Source organism: Ursus maritimus, unplaced genomic scaffold (genome assembly GCF_017311325.1).
Source record: "Ursus maritimus isolate PB19 unplaced genomic scaffold, ASM1731132v1 scaffold_25, whole genome shotgun sequence".
NCBI classification, from domain to species: domain Eukaryota; kingdom Metazoa; phylum Chordata; class Mammalia; order Carnivora; family Ursidae; genus Ursus; species Ursus maritimus.
Window position 1 is genome coordinate 2148459 of NW_024425008.1, and position 19562 is coordinate 2168020.

At 52.1% G+C, this 19562-nt stretch overlaps 1 protein-coding gene across 4 annotated transcripts in view; it reads left to right on the forward strand.

The window, feature by feature from the left end:
* TRAF3 (TNF receptor associated factor 3) overlaps positions 1–16961 on the forward strand; it is a 108798-nt gene extending 91837 nt beyond the window's left edge. For 3 of the 4 annotated variants that reach the window (XM_040641381.1, XM_040641383.1, XM_008684203.2), the window contains 4 exons: positions 990–1082; positions 5012–5152; positions 10007–10181; positions 11103–16961. In XM_040641381.1, coding sequence (XP_040497315.1) covers positions 990–1082; positions 5012–5152; positions 10007–10181; positions 11103–11674 — 981 coding nt within the window. In that variant the 3' untranslated portion in view covers positions 11675–16961. The remainder of the gene's footprint in view (positions 1–989; positions 1083–5011; positions 5153–10006; positions 10182–11102) is intronic. The other variant, XM_040641384.1, reaches the window with a different exon arrangement.
* Positions 16962–19562: the final 2601 nt, after the last annotated feature.

Sequence of the window (19562 nt, forward strand, 5' to 3'; positions counted from 1 at the left end):
TTTTATATTTAATTTTGTGTACTATCAATACATTATGATGAAATCAGTACAGAGATACTGGCATCTCAGTATTTTCTTAGAAAGTGAAGAGTCCTAAGAGTGAGAATGACTGTAGCCCTCCCTTTGTCTCTGTCTCTTAACGAGACGGAGCCCTCACCACTGTTATGTCGTATGTAGTACCATTCATTCTGTGTATGTATATATATATGTTTATATATAGCAATACTTATATCAACATATATATATGAATATTCTATGTACAGAGTATATGTTTTGGAGATCATTAAAATGCTTTCTGTGGTTTCTTAATTTTCTAATACCAAAACAAATTATATTTCTATACCGACTATTTCCTTAAATATACGAAGTACTATTTCATGTGCTTATTACTCACTCTAAAATGGTCTCCATCTTACGTACTCTGTAGATTGTTTATGTTTTGTATGTAACTTTCCAAGTATACTTAGAACAGTGAGGAGCAATATGTTTTCTAATACTGTGTATTTCCCCAATAAGTTAATATTCTAGAAAATTGTTTAGAGTCCCACTTTGATTACATGTTCGTCCCCTAGATTAGTGTAGCACCGTCTGGCTGTAACAGCAGGTGTCTGAACATTTCCCATTTGTATTTTTAATGAAAAAAGTTGTAAAGAAACAAATGAGTGGTCTAAGATATAATTTCTTGATATGACAAATACAAACGCAGATGGGAAGGCGCTTGGTAAGAAGCTGGAGGAGCGAAGAGCATGAACGTGAGATCGTTATAGAACTGCAGGGCGTCTGCTCTTCTTGCCAGCCTCCCCACCTGCACTCGGTAGAGTGGGGGCCGCTGAGCATGGCCCTCCGAAGGCTTGGAGACCGCCCGCTAGCTTGACAGGAATAGGGCTCCCTTCCTCGTGTTCAGTGCGGGCTTTAGGTCCTGTGTTAGTCTGGCTGCAATCCGTGATGGAGCGAGGTCGGCTTAATGCACTGCATCTCTGTTCTCGCAGGGGACAAACCAGCAGATTAAGGCCCATGAGGCCAGCTCCGCGGTGCAGCATGTCAACTTACTGAAAGAGTGGAGTAACTCTCTAGAGAAAAAGGTATGCCGGACTGCTTCCCGCTTTTGTTGGCTTTTAATCATTTCTTCAAATTATTTAAAGAAGAAAATCTTTTTTATAGTTACTAATGGTTTTGGACAAAAGAAACAGTATAAAGAGAATGTCAAGTAAATTTCTTTTCACATGACCTTGAGCTCATAAATGAAGGCATTTGTGTGTGTTTATTCTTTGTTTGTTAATTGCCAAGCAAGCATGCGATGCCCTTTTTTTTTTTTTTTAATCACATTGTGGTTACCTTAGCACTGACGTAGAACAGGGATTGTCGGACTGCCAAACCTTCCTTTCTCTCCCCATCAGCCTTGTCTTGTTGTAAATAAAGTTTTATTGGAACGCAGCCACGCTCATTCATTTCCCTATTGTCCACGGCTGCTTTTACAGAGTTTAGGAGTGAGACAGAAACTGTACAGACCTCACAGCTCAAAATATTTACTCTCTGGCTCTTTACAGTAGAAGTCTGCCAACACCCAGTCTGGAAGGTGACCAGTGTTAAATGCTTCACCGTTCTTAGTCTTTTCTGAGCGACTTGCCCCCCCACTGGTGTTACTGTTGACTTCCTCACCAGACGCTTTGTGGAAGTTTGGTGCAGGGAGCACTCGTTCTCCAGATGGGCTTCTGTTCAAGAGGCCTCAGTTGTGGGGGCTGTGGGCTCCTTAGCAGGTGCCTTCCCCATGTAATATTTCTTCCCAGGGGGGGTTCTCGGTTCGCGGTGTTCACTAGGTCAGGCCCTCTATTCATGAGGAAAACATGAAAACCTCCAAGAATTGATAGAGAAGAAATTGTAACAGGATCTCTCATTGTGGCTTCTATACAAAAATAAAAACTTATTTCAGTATTCAGGAAACATTTATTGAGAATTTGCAGTAGGAGGGTACCAAGATGAATTAGAGCAGCCAGTGGAATTGATGTTTATTTTCTAAAGATTTGTAGAGATTTGAATACCTTGTTCCCAGTATGAAATCCGACCAATTTAAAATGTGAATGTATTTGAAAAAGTCTAAAATTCTTAAGCAAAAGACTTGTATGAACTCTGACATAAAGTAGTTTTTTAATACAAATGTTTATGCTGAAGATGAGAAGCGACAGAAGGGTTGGCTTGTCGCACATACACACGCAAGTCCGGCAGAGGGAGGGTCCTCTTCAACAGCGATGTAAAGTGTGTGTGAGAAGAGTCGTTTGTGACTTCCCCGTGAACACATACTATCGCTCTGAGTTAACGATGGTTTACGTAAGTCTTTTTTCCCCTCTGAAGAATGTGTTCTGTTTCTGCTTTTTAAAGATTATAGGCATAGATGTCAGGGCTCTCTGTCTCTCGTCGATACTCTGTTTCTCACTTACGTAAAAGGTTCTTTCTTTCGTTTCAAATGCACGGGTTCTGTTCCAGCTGGACTAGTTAGCTCGCAGGCTGCGGTTCTGAGGGGTGTGGCTGTCCAGCGGGACAGTGTAGACGGCGCTGCGGCCAAGTCCGCTCCCAGAGCTGAGCACCCACGGGCGTGTACGGAGGTTGAGCCCATCAGTTGCGTTCTTTTCCCCGCCCCGCTTCATCATGCTTGCTCCACGCCACGTGAGTGGTTTGCGTCTGTGGAGATGCCTGTGCACAGCCCACAGCTGTTTCTCACCCTCGAATACCTCCCGTGTTGGAACCATCATTGGCCACGCCAAGCACCCGCGAGGGCAGGACGCGTTGCCATGCGTTGCAGCTGACAGATTTGAAATCTTTGCCCTCTTAGTCTCTCCCTGACTCTGCCCAGCAGAATGGACCCCCGCCCAGGCGTTCAGGTCAGCCGAGCCTGGGCCGTGCGGTGTTGTGCGTGTTTACCAGAAGGTGTCTATCTCTTCACTGGGCCCAGAGGCAAAGACTAGATAAGGAATGGAGATACTCTTCTTAAAATGGGAATTTATTTCTTATTATAGAATTACTCAGTTGGAATCTCTTAGGTTATTTTGTTCATGTGTAGTGGAAAATAAAATGTTTGAGTTGGTTCAAAAACCCTGATCCATCACATTCATGTCAAATTAAGGAAAAACTGTTTTGTAAAACGAGGACTTAAAAACACCCTTCTTCTGTATTGGGAAAGCTTACAGAGAAATACGGAGTGCCCCACCGAAATAGGCTGGCGTAAATGTTGTTCTCAGTGAGGAGGGCCTCGGGGAAGGGCGGGGTCTTTCCTCTGCTGTCTTCTTGGAAACACACCTGCCAGCTAGACTTTCCCCGCCTGTCATGTCCACCTGCGAGACGGGTGACAGCCGGGATCTGCAGGTACCCGGGGTTGGATTCTTTGATTAGAATAAATAAGTCAGTAAATAGATAAATAAAATTTTAAGTTAGGGAGGTCCCTAAATTAAGAAAGTAAGAGCTGAATACGACGTGATGTGCGTTCATTAATGTGAGATGCTTCTGCTTATCCTCAGGGCACTTGTTTCGTTGCAGGAAAGAACTGCCATTATTTTTGGAGATATTACCGAGATTTTTAATCAAAAGGGTTGGCGAGCATGCAGGCTATTGCTTTTTTTGGGTGAGACTAGACTCCAGGAATCGTGTCCAGCTTGAGAGATGGGAGTGAATGAGCCGTGACTTTGGAGAAGGCAGACCCGCCTGCAGGGTGCGCACGTGGCCCGTCCGCGTCACTCGTAGGAGTCCTGAGGCATGAGACAGTGTATCCTAGGCAAGTCCGCGGGCACCGAGTAAAATCCTAGGAAAGTGGAATGTTCTTTTGCCCATGAGACATTGCAGGTTTTGTATTCCTTAGTAAATACGCATTTGTTCTAAAAGAAAACAGACTGTATCCAAAGGCGCCACTTGATTGCCTGTCTCTGGGCAGGTTCTTTGCAGAGACATCAGGAATCTGTGCTTTACCACACCCAGGTCTGTCCTGGGGTGTCCTTGGGCTGTCACGTCAGGTGTTGGCTGGTATTCGGGGCACATCCGAGTGGAGGTATCACAGCGTCCACCATGGAGCCCCCCTGTCTGTGGGGGCGGCAGCCAGGGCCGCGCACAGACACCTCTGTTGGTAGAGGGCCCTTTCCGAGGGCCGGAGTGCCCCACAGAGAAGTCTTATGAGAAGGTAGCCTTGTCAGACATGCCCTCGAAACCACCCCCCACCCAGGGCCAGTGTAAATGGGTTCTTGGGAGCTAATTATTTTCCAGAAAGAGATTTTGAAAAGGTCAGCAGTGAGCTTCGAACTGCTCCCCCAGCAGGCCCTTCCTGGGGCTGGTGTGGCGTTGCAGGTGAATGTTGAGTTTTGTGGGTGGTCTCTGCAGCTGCGTGTCTCCGTGGCAGGGCTAGTTGTCGGCCCTAAGGAGTAAGTGAGGCACATACGTAGCTTTTTATTCTCACCGTGTTTTCCCCTTGTGTTGGGAGAGCTTTTCAAAGTGCGGGATATGGACCACTGGTGGAAGTGAAATAATTTAGTGGGTTGCCACTAGTACTTTTTAAAGTAAACTAGAATAAAAGAGAAAGTACCAGGACACATGGAAATGACTAGGGCAAGGATGGTTTTGTGATGCCTGTTTCTTAGGTACACACACACACACACACACACACACACACACACGTCTGTACACATGGGGTGAGATATGAGAGTATGCTTCCCGGTCGAAGTTTGAAAGCCGCTCTGGTAAAAGATTTATTGCTTTTCAGAAAAACTTTAGAAAGTGTGTCCCATTCATTCTGAAATTCAGTCGGCTGCTATACTTTGCCTCACGCTAGTTAACTACTGGGAGGCAGTCTGTAAGATTTCCTGTTAAGTTACCAGGACTTCCATTTCCTGTATGAAGGGATTTTTTCCCCCTGGAACTTCTTCCAGTGAGCAAGTAGAGAGCCTATATTGTGAAAATGCAAGTACTGTTGTTATAATTGTTATTAATAAATAAAACCACTTTTGTTTGCTTAATTGAAGAATTTCTCTTTCAGGTTTCCCTGCTACAGAATGAAAGTGTAGAGAAAAACAAGAGTATACAAAGTTTGCACAATCAGATATGTAGCTTTGAAATTGAAATTGAGAGACAAAAGGAAATGCTCCGAAATAATGAATCCAAAATACTTCATTTACAGGTAAGAAGCTTAAGGCTGTGGCTGGGGCAGAGTGTGGGGGAGCACGTCTGTGTTCTCCTTCCAGACTTTCTCAGCCGTTGGAGCAAAAGCCCTGACCTGTGTCAAAGAGACGACCTGTTTCTCTTGTTGAAGTGAACTTGAGAAAAACCCAGGCGGCTGTTTCTTCCCGCTTTTCCCTGGAGAGCAAGTCCACTGCCTCTCCGCTGTGCCTTTGATTCACTGTTGGAGAAGTAAGACTTAAAGCCAGTGTTTTTAAAAATTAGCTGTTTTGATTATTATTTAAGATTTCATATTGTTCAGGAGTACTTATGTGTAAAGTTTCACTTCCTAAAGTGAAGTGAAGCCCGTCTGTTTTGTTCTGAATTTTCTACTGGCACATATACCCTACTTTATCTCGCCATAGGGATCCAGATGTACCTCAGACAAACACGCAGACCTTTGCTGCTCTGAAAAAAGGTGATTGTGGAAAGAGGCTTGATTCAAATGTCGTGTTATCGACACAGGTGCCTGTTGGGACATTATTCTTGTAGCTCTTACCTGCACCTTAGTTTCCTCGTGGTGTGTGTCTGTTGCAGGGATTCCCTCATGTATCACATACAGCCGTGGAAGAATCACTACTATGTTTCCAAAATGGCTTTTTAGTGCTTTTACTTAGGCATGTTTCCTTAAATTATCCGGAAGAAAATATTTCCAAGAGCTCAGAGTCACAGCGTCTTTGAGAGCCTTCCCTCCCATTTTAACATCAGAGATTAGTCATAGTGGCTCAGATTGCATAGAGATTTATTAATTTCATTTGTGTTAAAACTTTGTGGTTGTCCAGAGACGAGGAAAAACAGTAATGAAATAGTGGATTGAAAAATAGAAAAAGTACAAGTCATTGGTATTGAATCAAGCCAGAAAAAGTACATCGCATAAAACACCGGCAAGCCTCCTGCTGGCCCGTGCCAGTGGGAATGTCTGGGATACCCCACTCAGCTCCGAGCTCTTAGCAACGTGACTGCTGGCCTGGGGCTCTGAGAGGGGTGTGGAAAGGACAGAAATTCAGCTATGCTAGAAAACCATCTGTTACAAATATAAACAACAGAAGAATGAAAAAGTAGTAGGTTCATTTATACATCGTCATTTATGACCAGAAAAGTTAGGATCTCCGTGACCAACTTATCTGAAACCTCTGATGTCATTACATGCATCCTCCACTTCCCCTTCTCCCAGGGTGAAAAATTTGAATTTACTTTAATTTACTTTTTAGTAGATTTTAATCATTCCACCACGTGTGATTTATATTTGAACACTTCCGTGATGGAATAAACTACTGAGGTGTGTAAGTCAGAAGGAAAGGGGGAAACCAGGTCGCTGGCACCCAGAGCGATGGGGACTGAGCAGCCACACAGTTTGTGCCTCTGATGGGTCCTAGGTAGGAGGGCAGCCACTCACCACTGCTCTTCTCCACGGAGAGAGAAGCATGGAGGGAAACAGACTATGTTGAAAGAAAGGGGCTCAGACCACACTGGACGTGCAACCCCTGATCTCATCAAGTGCACTGGGATGCTGCCCCACTCGGCCCTGCGGCTTCTGTAGACTGAACCCGTCTGGGTGACGGTATGACGGGAAAGGTGGCAGCTTATCTGTGCTTCACCGTGGGGCTGGCTCCACGGACAGAGTCTGGGAACGTGGGTGGAAGACCTCCATGGCTGGCCCCCAGAGGCATTGGCCATCTGTGAAGCACGCTGGGCTCGGGGACACTTCTCTCCAGTCCCTCCAGAGCTTTCTCCACCCTGAGCCTGGCTCACGTGTGCCCCTCTTTAATCCTTCCTCATCCGAAACCCTTCCCGTCGCCTTCCCCTCCCCCTGCCCTCCTCACTGCTCCCCCAGCCCTGTGCATCAGACCACCACGGTGACGACAGACATGTTACCCTCTGTATCAGTTCCTTCCTTGTCGGATTCTCCAGGAGACCCTAAAATCCCAGAGATGGTGGCAACACATACGGAGTGCGGAGTTCCCGAGGGCCCCAGATGCACATGCTGGACAGGGATGCGGTCAGAGTTGGCCACAGCGAGTGGAATTTAAGAGTGTGTTTGCTTTTGCTGGCCCAGGAAGGGCAGTTTCTTAATATTTTACTTTTTAAAGAAATTGTTTTTCTTAATGAAAAAAGACCACCTATGTTTCCGCTTAGTCCCTGTGTCCCTGCTGTTGGCAGAGACTAGAGTTGCTGGTCGCTCTGCAGTCCGGGGTGCAGGACTGAAGCCACACGGCGCGCTGCCCGCCGGTCCCCGCGCCCCTCTGCGCAGTCTCGTTGGCACAGTGTTTGGGACAGAGGTCCCAGTGCAAGTGACCGGAAGAGAGATGGTGTTGAAGCCCTCAGGTGCACCGTGCCGGCACTGATGAATTGATGCCGTGGCAGCAAATCTGTTGATTAGGATTTATTTATCTAGCCTGCACTCTGTACCGTCTCTCAGCTCCTGGATTCTTTTTCTCATGCAATCCTACACCTGCATTTAAGATCTATTTTTACAGGAAGATGACAGCAGCTAAGTGTAGACCACTCTTCGGGAATGAGATCATGTTTGCTGTGTTCTACAGAGAAAGTTTGATTGAGATCAGTGTTCTGCCTCGAGTCTGTACCATTTATACAAAGGAGAGGAGTGCTTAAAACTACCACATTGTCCCTTGCTGTGTGGCGGGGGGGCTCCTTTTAAGTGACTTGGTGGAGCCCTGTCTGTGTGCACGTGTGTGCACGTGTGCATGCATGTGTGCGTCTGTGCAAGTGTGTGCACGTGTTCCCTCCTGCCCCCACCCCCACGTGCTGACTCTGTGTCACTGAGCTGGGCCCGGGGCACACGTGCCTTCACTCCCATTGCCCTGTGCATAGCACGGGTCTTGGGGAGGAGGCATCTCTGTCACCCCCATTTTATCTCACGGGCAGGAGGTTGAGGGGTGATGCGTGGCTTGTCCCGGGCCGCCGTGCAGCTCTCTCGACATCGACCAGGCCACAGAATGACATCTCTCAGACCCACCACTGACGACGTAGGTTTCCGTTAAGCTCTCTCTCTTTTTTTTTTTTTTTTAAGATTTTATTTATTTATTTATTTGACAGAGAGGCACAGTGAGAGAGGGAACATCAGCAGGGGGAGTGGGAGAGGGAGAAGCAGGCTTCCCACTGAGCAGGGAGCCCAATGCGGGGCTCGATCCCAGAACGCTAGGATCATGACCAGAGCCGAAGGCAGACGCCTAACGACTGAGCCACCCAGGCGCGCCCCCGTTTAGCTCCCTCTTAAACTCACTGGTATCCACGTCAGCTCAGCTTGTCACTTAGCCCGTGGAGTACACGGCCAGCCCTGCTCATCAGAAATACATTATGGGCCTGGGTGTTTGGTGAGGTCAGTAGTCCTGTCCCCAGAACACAGACTTCGTGACCTAATTAAATATGCCTCCAGACACATGGATTTAAACAGTGACATCAGTGTTCTTTACAGAAGAGGGAAGAGGTGTTCTTTACAGAAATCATTTTTCTTTTTCGATGTTAGCTGTTATCAGGTTTTCTTGGAAAGAAGAGGAAGAATAACACCGTACTTCTAACCCAAAAAAGTAACCCAGACCTACCATGTTTGTGCCGTGGTGGCTGTTAACAGCCAGCAAAGGTGCTGAAACTCAGTGTTTAAAAATAGGCTTCCGAAAGGAGAAGTGAACTCAGCAGGCCCTGGGGCTCTCCCCTGTGCGGCCTGCAGCTTCAGACAAGGCCCAGTTACTCGCGGCTTCACTGGGGCCAAACCCCCCAGCCTTCCTGAGCTTTACTTAAAAAAATGCAAATCCTTTTTAGAAGTGAAAACCCTGGGGCACCTGGGTGGCTCAGCCGGTGAGGCGTCTGCCTTCAGCGCCGATCGTGATCCCGGGGTCCTGGGATCGAGTCCCGCATCGGGCTCCCTGCTCAGAGAGGAGCCTGCTTCTCCCTCTCCCTCTGCCCTTCTCCCCACCTGAAGTAAATGAATAAAATCTTTAAAAAGAAGTGAAAACCCTTTAGATCCCAGCTTCATCCAACAGGTGGACATGCCGGTCCTTAAATACAGGCCGGCCACCCTAGCTGGAGTGAGTCTTATCCCTCTGCTTATTGTTGTAAATGGTCTGTGTGTTTCTGCAAGAAAGGGCTTTCTGAATTATTTAAATTAAGATAGCCTGAAATGTAGCCTCGCTGTCAGTAGTCACGTGTTTGTCAGTAGTGTTTCTGTGCCCAGCAGGCATAGGGCACTGAGCACCGTATGGATGGGAAGCAAGCCCCTGTCCTAGGCATCAGCCTCTCGGTTTCAGCCAGGGTCTGAAGACACGCCATCAGGGCTCTTCCTGGCCAGCCCTGTGCAGATGCTAGGTCTCCGGAACAAGTGGCAGGGTGGTGGCTGCTCTCTCTCGGAACCCAGCAGGGTTCTTGGGCCTTGCCTGCAGCCACAGAGACAGGGCGACCCTTACAGCCCTGGGTCAGGCAGCCTCCTTGGAGACCCACATTGTTCCGCCCCTGTCCATGGCTTGGCCCTTTAGGAAACAGAGACCTTGCCACAGCTGATGGGTGTGGCTCCAGGGTCCTGAACCTGAGACTCTAGGACAGAGTGGTGTGGGGCTTCGTGCCCTGGAGCTGGCGAGTGAGGCTTCTCTGTGCCTTGGTCCCCTTCTCTGGGATAGGGACCTGTGGTCCCTGTGTGCCCTGAGATGCATTTGGGCGCCTGGTGAGATGCCCATGTGAGAGCTGGCGTGGGGCTGGCTCTGGGCTGGCTTCTCTTCCTAACTAGCTGGTGTCTGATGGCGGGAGCACGGCGTCTGCAGAGTTCTAACCGTGGTTTCCCTTTCTGATGCCTTTGATTTGGAAGCGAGTGATAGACAGTCAGGCGGAGAAACTGAAAGAGCTGGACAAAGAGATCCGCCCCTTCCGGCAGAACTGGGAAGAAGCAGACAGCATGAAGAGCAGCGTGGAATCCCTCCAGAACCGAGTGACGGAGCTGGAGAGTGTGGACAAAAGTGCAGGACAGGTGGCTCGGAACACAGGTGAGGACGGCGTGGGGAGGTCGGGGAGGGGGTCTGGGATGGTCAGCGTGCATCTTGGTCTATTCCTGGGAGCCTGGCCAGCCTGGCCAGGTCTGGGGGCTTGAGCTGGTGGGTAGGTGGTACGCTGGGCACATACCACCTTGAGCAGTGATTTCCAGTGAGATATTACTCATGCAGAAGTGTGATGACTTTCCAGCCAGAGATGCCTTTGTGAGGGACAGAAATGTTTCCCACCTAAACACACCCCCTCCGTGTGACACCAGTGTGGTAGAGAAGGGGCGCAGGCTGGACATGAGGCAGAGGGCAGGGGTTGCTGGTTTGAGGGGGGAGGTGGTGAGGAGAGGCTCCCGGTCATGCTCATAAAGGCCCAAGGGACACAAGTGACAAGCAGGTGAGGCACAAGACCCAGCGGTGTGCTCAGCCAGTATGTTTCTGTTATCTAGCAGCTGTTTTGGGGACTGAATGAATATTCTGAATGTTTGCATGACAAGGATTAATGGTGCAGAGGGACTGAGGTTATGGCAACACCCCCCTCCCCCAACATTGGGTGTGAGGCCACACAGGGCACAGGTGACTCCAAGCATCAGGCTGGAAGGCAGGGGGCCATGAGCAAGAGGGTGGCCTTTCCCTGCCCCCAGTGGGGCTCTGAGGGTGCCTTGTGGGAGGGAGGGCCCTGCAGTGATGTGCCTTGTGACACATAGGCCTGTGTCCCCCAGGTGTTGCCTCCCAGCAGGCTGTGACCGTGGGTTTGGGGGACCAACGAGGCAGGGATCTGAGGCCTGTGTTTCAGGACACATATAGGTGCTTGTCCTCCAGCCAGAAGCCTATTTCGTTTAGTGCCGGTGCTGGCGGGAATGGGCTCCTCCAGCCTTCCTGACACTCATGGGCCTCCTTCACCCCGTCTCTCCTCACCCACGGCAGGCTTGCTGGAGTCCCAGCTGAGCCGGCATGACCAGATGCTTAGCGTCCACGACATCCGCCTAGCCGACATGGACCTGCGCTTCCAGGTCCTGGAGACCGCCAGCTACAATGGCGTGCTGATTTGGAAGATCCGAGATTATAAGCGGCGGAAGCAGGAAGCTGTCATGGGGAAGACGCTGTCTCTTTACAGCCAGCCTTTCTACACAGGCTATTTTGGCTATAAGATGTGTGCCAGGGTCTACCTGAACGGGGACGGCATGGGGAAGGGGACGCACTTGTCGCTGTTCTTTGTCATCATGCGCGGAGAGTACGACGCCCTGCTTCCTTGGCCGTTCAAGCAGAAAGTGACGCTCATGCTGATGGATCAGGGGTCCTCTCGGCGCCACCTGGGAGATGCGTTCAAGCCGGACCCCAACAGCAGCAGCTTCAAGAAGCCCACCGGGGAGATGAATATTGCCTCTGGCTGCCCAGTGTTTGTGGCCCAAACCGTGCTAGAAAACGGGACATATATTAAAGATGATACCATTTTTATTAAAGTCATAGTGGATACTTCGGATCTGCCCGACCCCTGACAAGTCACTGGGGAGGTGGATTGAGCAGAAGGCAACTCCTCTGGGGGGTTTGAACCGGCTGTCTCCACCGAGGTCCTCGCGCTCAGAAAAGGACCTTGTGGAACGGAGGAAGCAGCAGAAGGTGGCCGCGGGCCGGCGGGAGGAGCCACGCGTGAGGACACACCCGACATGTTTTCTAATAGACTAGCAACACTCCACTCTGAAGAATTATTTATCCTTCGACGTGATAAATACTGCTGTCAGAGAAGGTTTTCATTTTCATTTTTAAAGATCTAGTTAATTAAGGTGGAAAACATATATGCTAAACAAAAGAACCATGATTTTTCTTCCTTAAACTTGAACACCAAAAAAAAAAAAACAACACACACACACACACACACACACACACACGCACACCTGGGGATAGCTGGACATGTCAGCATGTTAAGTAAAAGAAGAATTTATGAAATAATAATGCAATTCTGATATATTCTAAAATTCAAGAGTGCAATCTTGTTTCAAATATAGTATATTGTCTATTTTTAAGGCCTCATCTGGTCTCTGTTTTAATAATTTGTTTGTCAGAAGACCCTGAAGTACACCTAGGTCTTTTTTGAAAGTCTAAATTCAGGATCATTTTTTAATTTAAAGTTCTAAGATAATTGTTATTGCAAACATTTTATTTTAAAACGTTGATAGACTGATACTTCTTGGAAGAAAATGTAAACTATCCAACACTGGTTATCACTTGTGATAGGAAGGAAACTCCACTGTGCTGTTATTTCTCGTTAGAAATGTGAACCTTCAGTACGTGTCGTAGTCGATGACGCTACTTCCAGGTCACTGTGAGGGGCCGCTCATGGATGCTGTGCATCGTTTCACATTTATAATTGTTTTCACCCTAAAATAGGGCGTTCGTTGAACTTTGGAGTTCTCAACAAAATCCCGTAGGCTCTTACAGTTCCGCCCCGTGTTCAGACGCGCTTGCCGACGGCTCCGACCTTCCGCGTCCGGCGCCGGGGGTGGGCAGGCGGCTCGTGCTGGAGGAGGCCGCGGCAGGGGTGTGTCTTCGTGCTGTCACGTTGCTGCGTCTTGGGAACGATCTCCCAAGGCAGCATCTGTGCGTAGAGGTGGTGGCATCTGTACATGTGCCTTAGACGCGACCTGCTGCTTCTCGACCCCGGCTTTGTGTGCACTGTCACTCCAGAAGTGACCGCTTAACCCCACGTTCCTCTCGACCACTAGCTCTCTGCCTCTTCCAGGCCCTCAGACAGCCCTGTTCCTGCTGAGGAAGCCAGGCTCAGCTTCAGCTTCTGGAGCACCCACTGCTCACTTATCACAGATTCCAAGTCTCTGGGCCCCAAAAGTGAGCCACCCAGTCCCAGCACGGGCGTGGTCCCACCCCTGGGGCAGGAGGGGAGCAGCCACGGCCCCTCTCCGGGTCCCCACCTGGGTCGTGGGAGTCCACCCCCCCACGAAGCAGAACCCTCTGAGCATTCCAGAGACCGCCGCTCTCGGGGGGCCCGCCCAGGCTCACCGACAGGGTCCCGGAACCACCGTTCTCTCGGGAAGGGTGGTGTCGGGACCGTCCCGGCCTGCGCCTGCCCAGACGGCATCTTCTCAACTCACTGTTTACCTTCTCTCAATGGTCCAACTGTGATTAGAAGCCGGAGCCCTGCCTCCCTGTGCCCCTGTGCTATGCACCACGCTCCATGGGTGCTCTTACCACTGATGGGTGCTACACGTGACGGGTGCTTCTTAGGCAAAACCAATGTGTGCGAACCACCGCATCTGTGCCGCTCGTCCAAAAGACGCGCCCACGATTGGCCAGCTGGGCCGCGCACCTCAGACTGCCTGCCTCTGGGCTCCCCCGTGGTCGCGCGGGGACGGTTGGGCTGGTGCCCGGTGGCCCGCCGTGTCTCTGGTGCTGCCATCTGCCCTGGGCGTGCCTCCGCCCCAGTGCCTGCTGGAAGTGCCCTCCTAGCGCACCGTCCCCTTCCATAAGTGGCCTCCTTGGTTCCCAGCACCCGCCACGCCCTTTTGCAGTTCAGTGCTCGTTGTAGTCGTCTTTTTTATTTTCTCCGCCCTGTCCCCCCCACCATTGCTTTGAGGGCGAGTCTGTGTCCTCGGTCCTGTCCACGAGGAGTCGTGTGTCCCCGTTCATAGCGAAGGACGTCCTGCAGGTGCTGCGGGACCCCTGTCCCCTCGAAGTTGTCCCCGACCTCCTCCAGACCCTGTCCTGGTTCTACCCCGGACACCCAGGGGGGAGAGGACGCCAGGCGGTCCTTGCCTGGCCTCAGTTGGCTTTCCTGGGGCCAGGGGTTACAGAGACATGCCTGTAACTTCCCTTCACTAAAAGTATGGACAATATCAACAAATTTGAGATAAGCAACATCTCGATCTGGTAAAAAAAAAAAAAAAAAAAAAAAAAACAATACTTTGCCTCTCCTGGTTGGAATTCTGCTGGGGGTGGGCCACCTGGGAGCACTTCTGGAAGCCCCCGTCCCTTAGTGGGGGGACTTTCCCAGCAGCTCCTCCCAGACACGCTCCTGGTGGGAGATGACAGGCCCTTTTGGCCTTCTCCCAGGGAGCCCATAGGACATGGCATCAGGGACCGGCACCATCCCCTGGAATGAGGATGGGTCACAGCAGAAGCTTCATCCTGTGGCTTGAAAATAGTCGGTGATAATGGGGGGTCGTACACCTTTTAGCTACTGTGCCACCTTCCCTCTTGTGCACTTGGGACTTTCTGGAATGCAGCCTCCTCTGATGGGCACACCCGGCATGGCTTCCGTCCTGACTCCTCGGTGCCCTGGTCTGGTGCTTGCGCCCAGGGCCGGCCTCGGGCTGTGGCCCCGGAGCAGCCGGCCCTCCTGGCTTTACAGGGTCCCAGCCACAAACGAAACATGTCGCACACAGTGTATATTGGGTGCACTTTTCCTATTTCCTAAAAGTGACAAAATTCCCCATGAGACAAAACTGTTAATGATGTTTAGAGAAACCAACACCAAGTCTTGTGCGTGAGTTGAGCCAGTTGGCTTCCCTGTCAGCCTCGTACTGGACACGAAGACCACTCCCTGTCTCTGCTGACACGCACTCTGGCTCAGCCCTGCGCCGACCACGGAGGCTGGGCTTGTCTGTGATGAGTGGGCGTCAGGTTGGGGGTACGCGGCATGGTTGGCATGAGTGAGGGGCTTTTCCCAGGACACTGGGAGTCTTTGCGTGGCCCAGCAGCACTTGGCAGCTGGAATCCGTTCCCCTGGGCCTCTTTTAGAAGTTGAGTGTTCCAGTTTCCAGGGTCCGCGGGTAACAAAGAGGAGACCGTAGGAATTCACGTAAATTATTCTAAGACCTGTCCGACGAGAGGGAGGCACTGCCCCTCTGGGAGTGATTGGTGCAGGTGGACAGGAGGCACTGTGAGGGCCAGTGCCCTAGCCCCAATTCGCAGCCTGTTCCCCGAGCAGTGTCTGCGAGGCAGCCGGCCGAGTGAGGGAGCTCTTGGCCAAGATGCTCCTTTCCTTTCCGCACGATGCAGTTTTTCCTTGTCTTGTGACCCCAGAGGGCTGTGGAGCACGGGAGAGCCTGTCCTCCATGGCGGCTGCCTCCGCCGGGCCCTTCACGTGCCGGCCAGATTCCAGGGGGCTCTCTGGCACCGCGGATACCCCCGCGGCTTCCCCTATACCACTGTGGCCCACCTTGGTGAGGCAGGGTCCTCATGTCCCTCACCACACATCCCACGTGAGGCCTGCGGCTGTCATCAGCAGGCATTGTCGTGATCACCCACGGCAGGCCTGGCGTCCTGCAGCTGGAGGGCCACAGCCGGCAGAGGAAAGGGTGTCCGGGAGACCCTTAAACATGGCAGGGTCCCGTGGTGGGTTCTTTCCTGCCAGCCCAAGGGAGGTGGGCAGAGTGGCAGGACCCCCTCTGCAATTCACACCCTGGGGGGTGTGCACCTCCTTCTTACTCTGCATGACGGAGGGGCGTCTCCACCAGCACCGGCTCCCGGCATCTCCGCCGGTCTGAGGGGCGGGGCGGGAGGTCACACTCCTGGTGCCTCTTGCCCGAGCCTCAGCCCTCCGAAGTGCGTCCCTCTGCTCTAGGTGGTCAGCAGGGCTGTAAAATACTGTGTTCTCACTTCTGGTCCAGATCTTTCTCAGACTGCGGGGGAGAGCTGGGGAGAGCTCCAGGAGCTCCTTTGCATTTGTGCGTTTGAGAGGTGAACGAGGGGTCTATCACCCAAATCTGCTTCTCAGCCCAAGACCATCGTTCTGTCTTCAGTTTGCAAATCTCAACAGTTTTATTTCCTCCAAAGTAGAATATGTCCACTGGGGTCTAAGGCAGATGAGGTCTGTGTGTGGCTCCCGTGTGGACAGGTGACCTGGTCATCACTACTGTCTGCCCGGGGTGGGGCAGGCTGTCACTGGGGGACCAGGGCCCGCGGGGCAAGGGAGCGTCCCAGGGTGTGTCCTGAGTGGAGCTGGTTAGTCCGGTCCAGGGAGGCCCCAGCGGTACCTAGCAGTGCTTGCATTTCATCTCTCCTGCTGCTGCTGCACCTCGAGTCTCTCGTGAGCTCTTGCACTGAAGAAGAGGCTCAAGTCCAGGATGGCTGTACCACTCCTGCCATCAGTGGTGGTTGGTGTTATAACTCAGTCCCCTAGTAGACAAGTCAGATAACCTTCAACAGCAAACTAAACGAGTGAATTGGTAAACACAAAAGCCGGCATTATTTCCAAGGATTTCTACAAGAATTACCTATAGAATAACATCTGTGATCAAGGAAGTGTGTGAATCCATGCAGACAATCGTGTCAGGTTTTTAGAATTGCATTCTTTCTCTGATGGCACACCTCTTCGTTCAGTTCTATTACCCAAAAACAAAGACCAAAGAAGGCCAATCTCTCATTTGACTCTGTATTTTTAATCTGCCTGTTTTAAAAATTGCCGTCTGTAGTAACCGCTCGTTGTGAGGACCCATCTTGACACTCCAGGTGATTGTGACCAGTGACTCACGTCCTGTGTGTTTCTGCTCTTCTAAGAAAAAACAACAAAAGACAGTATAAGTTATTGCTCAGCAATAATCATGTTGTTAATGTGAGTTAACAACATGTCTGATTTTCTGATAGCATTATTATGGTTTATATTTTCGTTTACTGTATATCGTGTGTGGTTTTATTTGGTATTTATTTGTGTTTTGAGGTCTTGCGATGTTTTTGTGTTTCTGATGCTAATAACTAAAGTTTGTAAGAGTGTAGAATGCAAAACTTTGAAATGCTAAACTGTCTGATTAGAGGAAAATAAATCTGACTAAGGAGTCTGGCTTTCTTTTTCCGCCATCTCTCACAGGCTCCTGGCAGTGCCCTGGGCCTTTTTTCCCTCCCAAGGGGCCTCCCCGCCTCTCCCCTCCGATGTGGCCTTCTCGGCGGCCTGCGTGGCCACACAGCCCCACGCTCAGAAGGGCCCACGCTTGGCTTCGTGCTCTGCTGTCACGGTCTTAGAACTCTCGGTGTTTGGAAAAGGGGTCCCGCGCTCGGTTTGCAGGAGACCCTGCGGTGGGGCTCTGACCTCCGCGCCTCCCAGAGCCTGGTGTGCCCAGCAGCCGTGCTCTCAAGTCTGCGGCTTGGTCCCGAGCAGGGGAGGTAACCCTCGCCCTCCCGCCACGCCCATGCCGGGGCATCTGGCATGGTGGAGGGGCCCCGGACCCCGGACCCACCCAGCTGCCTGCCTTCACCCGCCGTGGGGGCTTTGGGCTCTTTGAGCCTCAGTTCCTTATCTGTCAAATGGAAGAACAGCATCTAGCTCCTTTCTGAAAAGTGGTTATTAAAAAGCTGTACCAGGGCGCCTGGGTGGCTCAGTCAGTGGAGTCTCTGCTTGAGACTCTGTGCCCAGCGCGGAGCCCGATGTGGCGCTCGATCTCATGACCCTGAGATCATGACCTGAACCAAAACCAAGAGTCGGACACTTAACTGACTGCCACTAGGCGCCCCTAAATAAATAAATCTTAGAAAAAAAACAAGAACAGAACTGCTCAGTGCTGATCTTGTGAGGGCTCCAGGCAACCAGGGTTTTTTTTAAATATTTATTTCAGTAACCACTTCGCCCACCATGGGGCTCTAACTCACGACCCTGAGATCAAGAGTTGCATGCTCTTCCAACCGAGCCCGCCAGGAGCCCCCAGACAATCAGCTCTAAACAGCTGCTCATAGGAGTGTTAGGGGGTAGAGGGCCAGCATGACCCCTCCCAGCTCAGCATGTCTCTGGGTAGTTATGTGGACCAGGCCCAGGGTCAGGAAGCTCTTGAGGGCACCCCAAATTACCCAGTGTGGAGCCTGCTTTCCAGCACTGGTGTGAAAACCATGGGAGCTGCCAGCCCCTCCCCCATGGTCCTGCCCCTCCAGGTGTCACCACTGCAGCCCCACTGGGTCACTAGAGCGCCACGGCGGCAGGAAGGGGCGGACCCGTCCAGAAGTCCTACGCAGGCCCTTAGGCCACACAGTTCCTGCTGTCCGGTGCTGGGGGTCCCGCGAGAGAGTCCTGCCCACCCCATGCCCTCAGCCCTGCAGTGAAGCACACAGTGGGGAGCCCAGGGCCCCCCAGCTCTTCTAATGCAGGTGCCCACACCCAGAACCCAGAGAAGGGCACTGTCTCCCTCTGCCTAGAGGCTCCCAAGGCCACCCACCCCTGTGGTGAGAGCCTTGCGCTCCATCGTCTCTGGCACCCAGGCCTGGGCTTGCACCGTGGCCTCAACCACGCCAGGGCCGCTGAGCAACACTGCAGGTGGCCCACAGCCACAGAAGCCAGAACCCCTGAGGACAGCCCGAACCAGCAGCGTGGACAGCTCTGTAGGCTGGGCAGCCACAGAGCCACGTGGACTTGGGGTTTTCCAGCTCCTTCCGAGGGGTTGCGCTCAGCCGGAATTTCAGAAACTGGATGCTTTTCTGTCAGCCTTCTGGAGTTCTTTTCTGAGTTGCTCAGGAAGGGAAGGGAGCCATAAACCCCAGGAGAAGAGCGCCCCCTGGTGGGTGCACCTCGGCCGGAGGCGCCCGAAGGGACTGGGGGCAGAGGCGGCTGCAGATCTGGGCCGCTGTCCAGCAGCGGAGGGCGTGTGCGATGAGAAACAGGGTGCTCGGAGCAGCTCCTCCACCCAAGCCTGGACCACTCCCAGGACTGAGCGTGGCGGCGCGGCAGTCAGACCAGCCACGGCCTTGGCCTGGGTCCCTGGTGTCAGCACTGGGGGCAGCCTGGCTCTCCCAGCGAGCTGGGGGACCAGGGAGGGAGGCAGCCAGGCGGGGCACTGTGACTCTCGCTGCCTCCCGCGGCTCTGGGGACACTGTGTTCCAAACGCTTTCAAGCAGGACTTCTGAGGACGAACTAGGAACTCACCCGGAGCAAGGGTGCAGGAACCCGGCCCCGCTGCTGGCTCCCGGCCCCTGGTGCTACTACCCCGCGCGGAAGCTGGCCCATCCCACACGGGCCGGGGACCAAACCTGGAAAAATGTCTGAGGCCACCGCACGACTGCATTTGGTCAGACATGTCCAGTCTCCGAGGGTCTCTTTGAAGTGAGAACATCGAGGTCTGGAGAGCCCTCCCTTCGCTCTGCTGGTCTTCTGTGACTGTGGTTCACCCTGCAGGATGCTCCCGGCACCCCAGATGGGTGATGACCTACAGATGGGGCTGCTCGGTGTAAAGCGTGGGTTTCCTGAAAATGGACCGCGGTGGAAGCTAACTCCTGAATCCGAGGGGTCTGTGAAAGGGCCCCCGCAGCGAGGGGAAGGGAAGGTCTGCAGAGCAGGTCTGCCACTCGACCCTCAGGGCTGGCCTTGGAGGAGGGCGGAACTCCGAGGCCCCCGCAGCTACTCCCCTCCCCCAGGCCCCAGGGCAGCGAGGAGCCCGCAGTGGGCGCAGGCCCCAG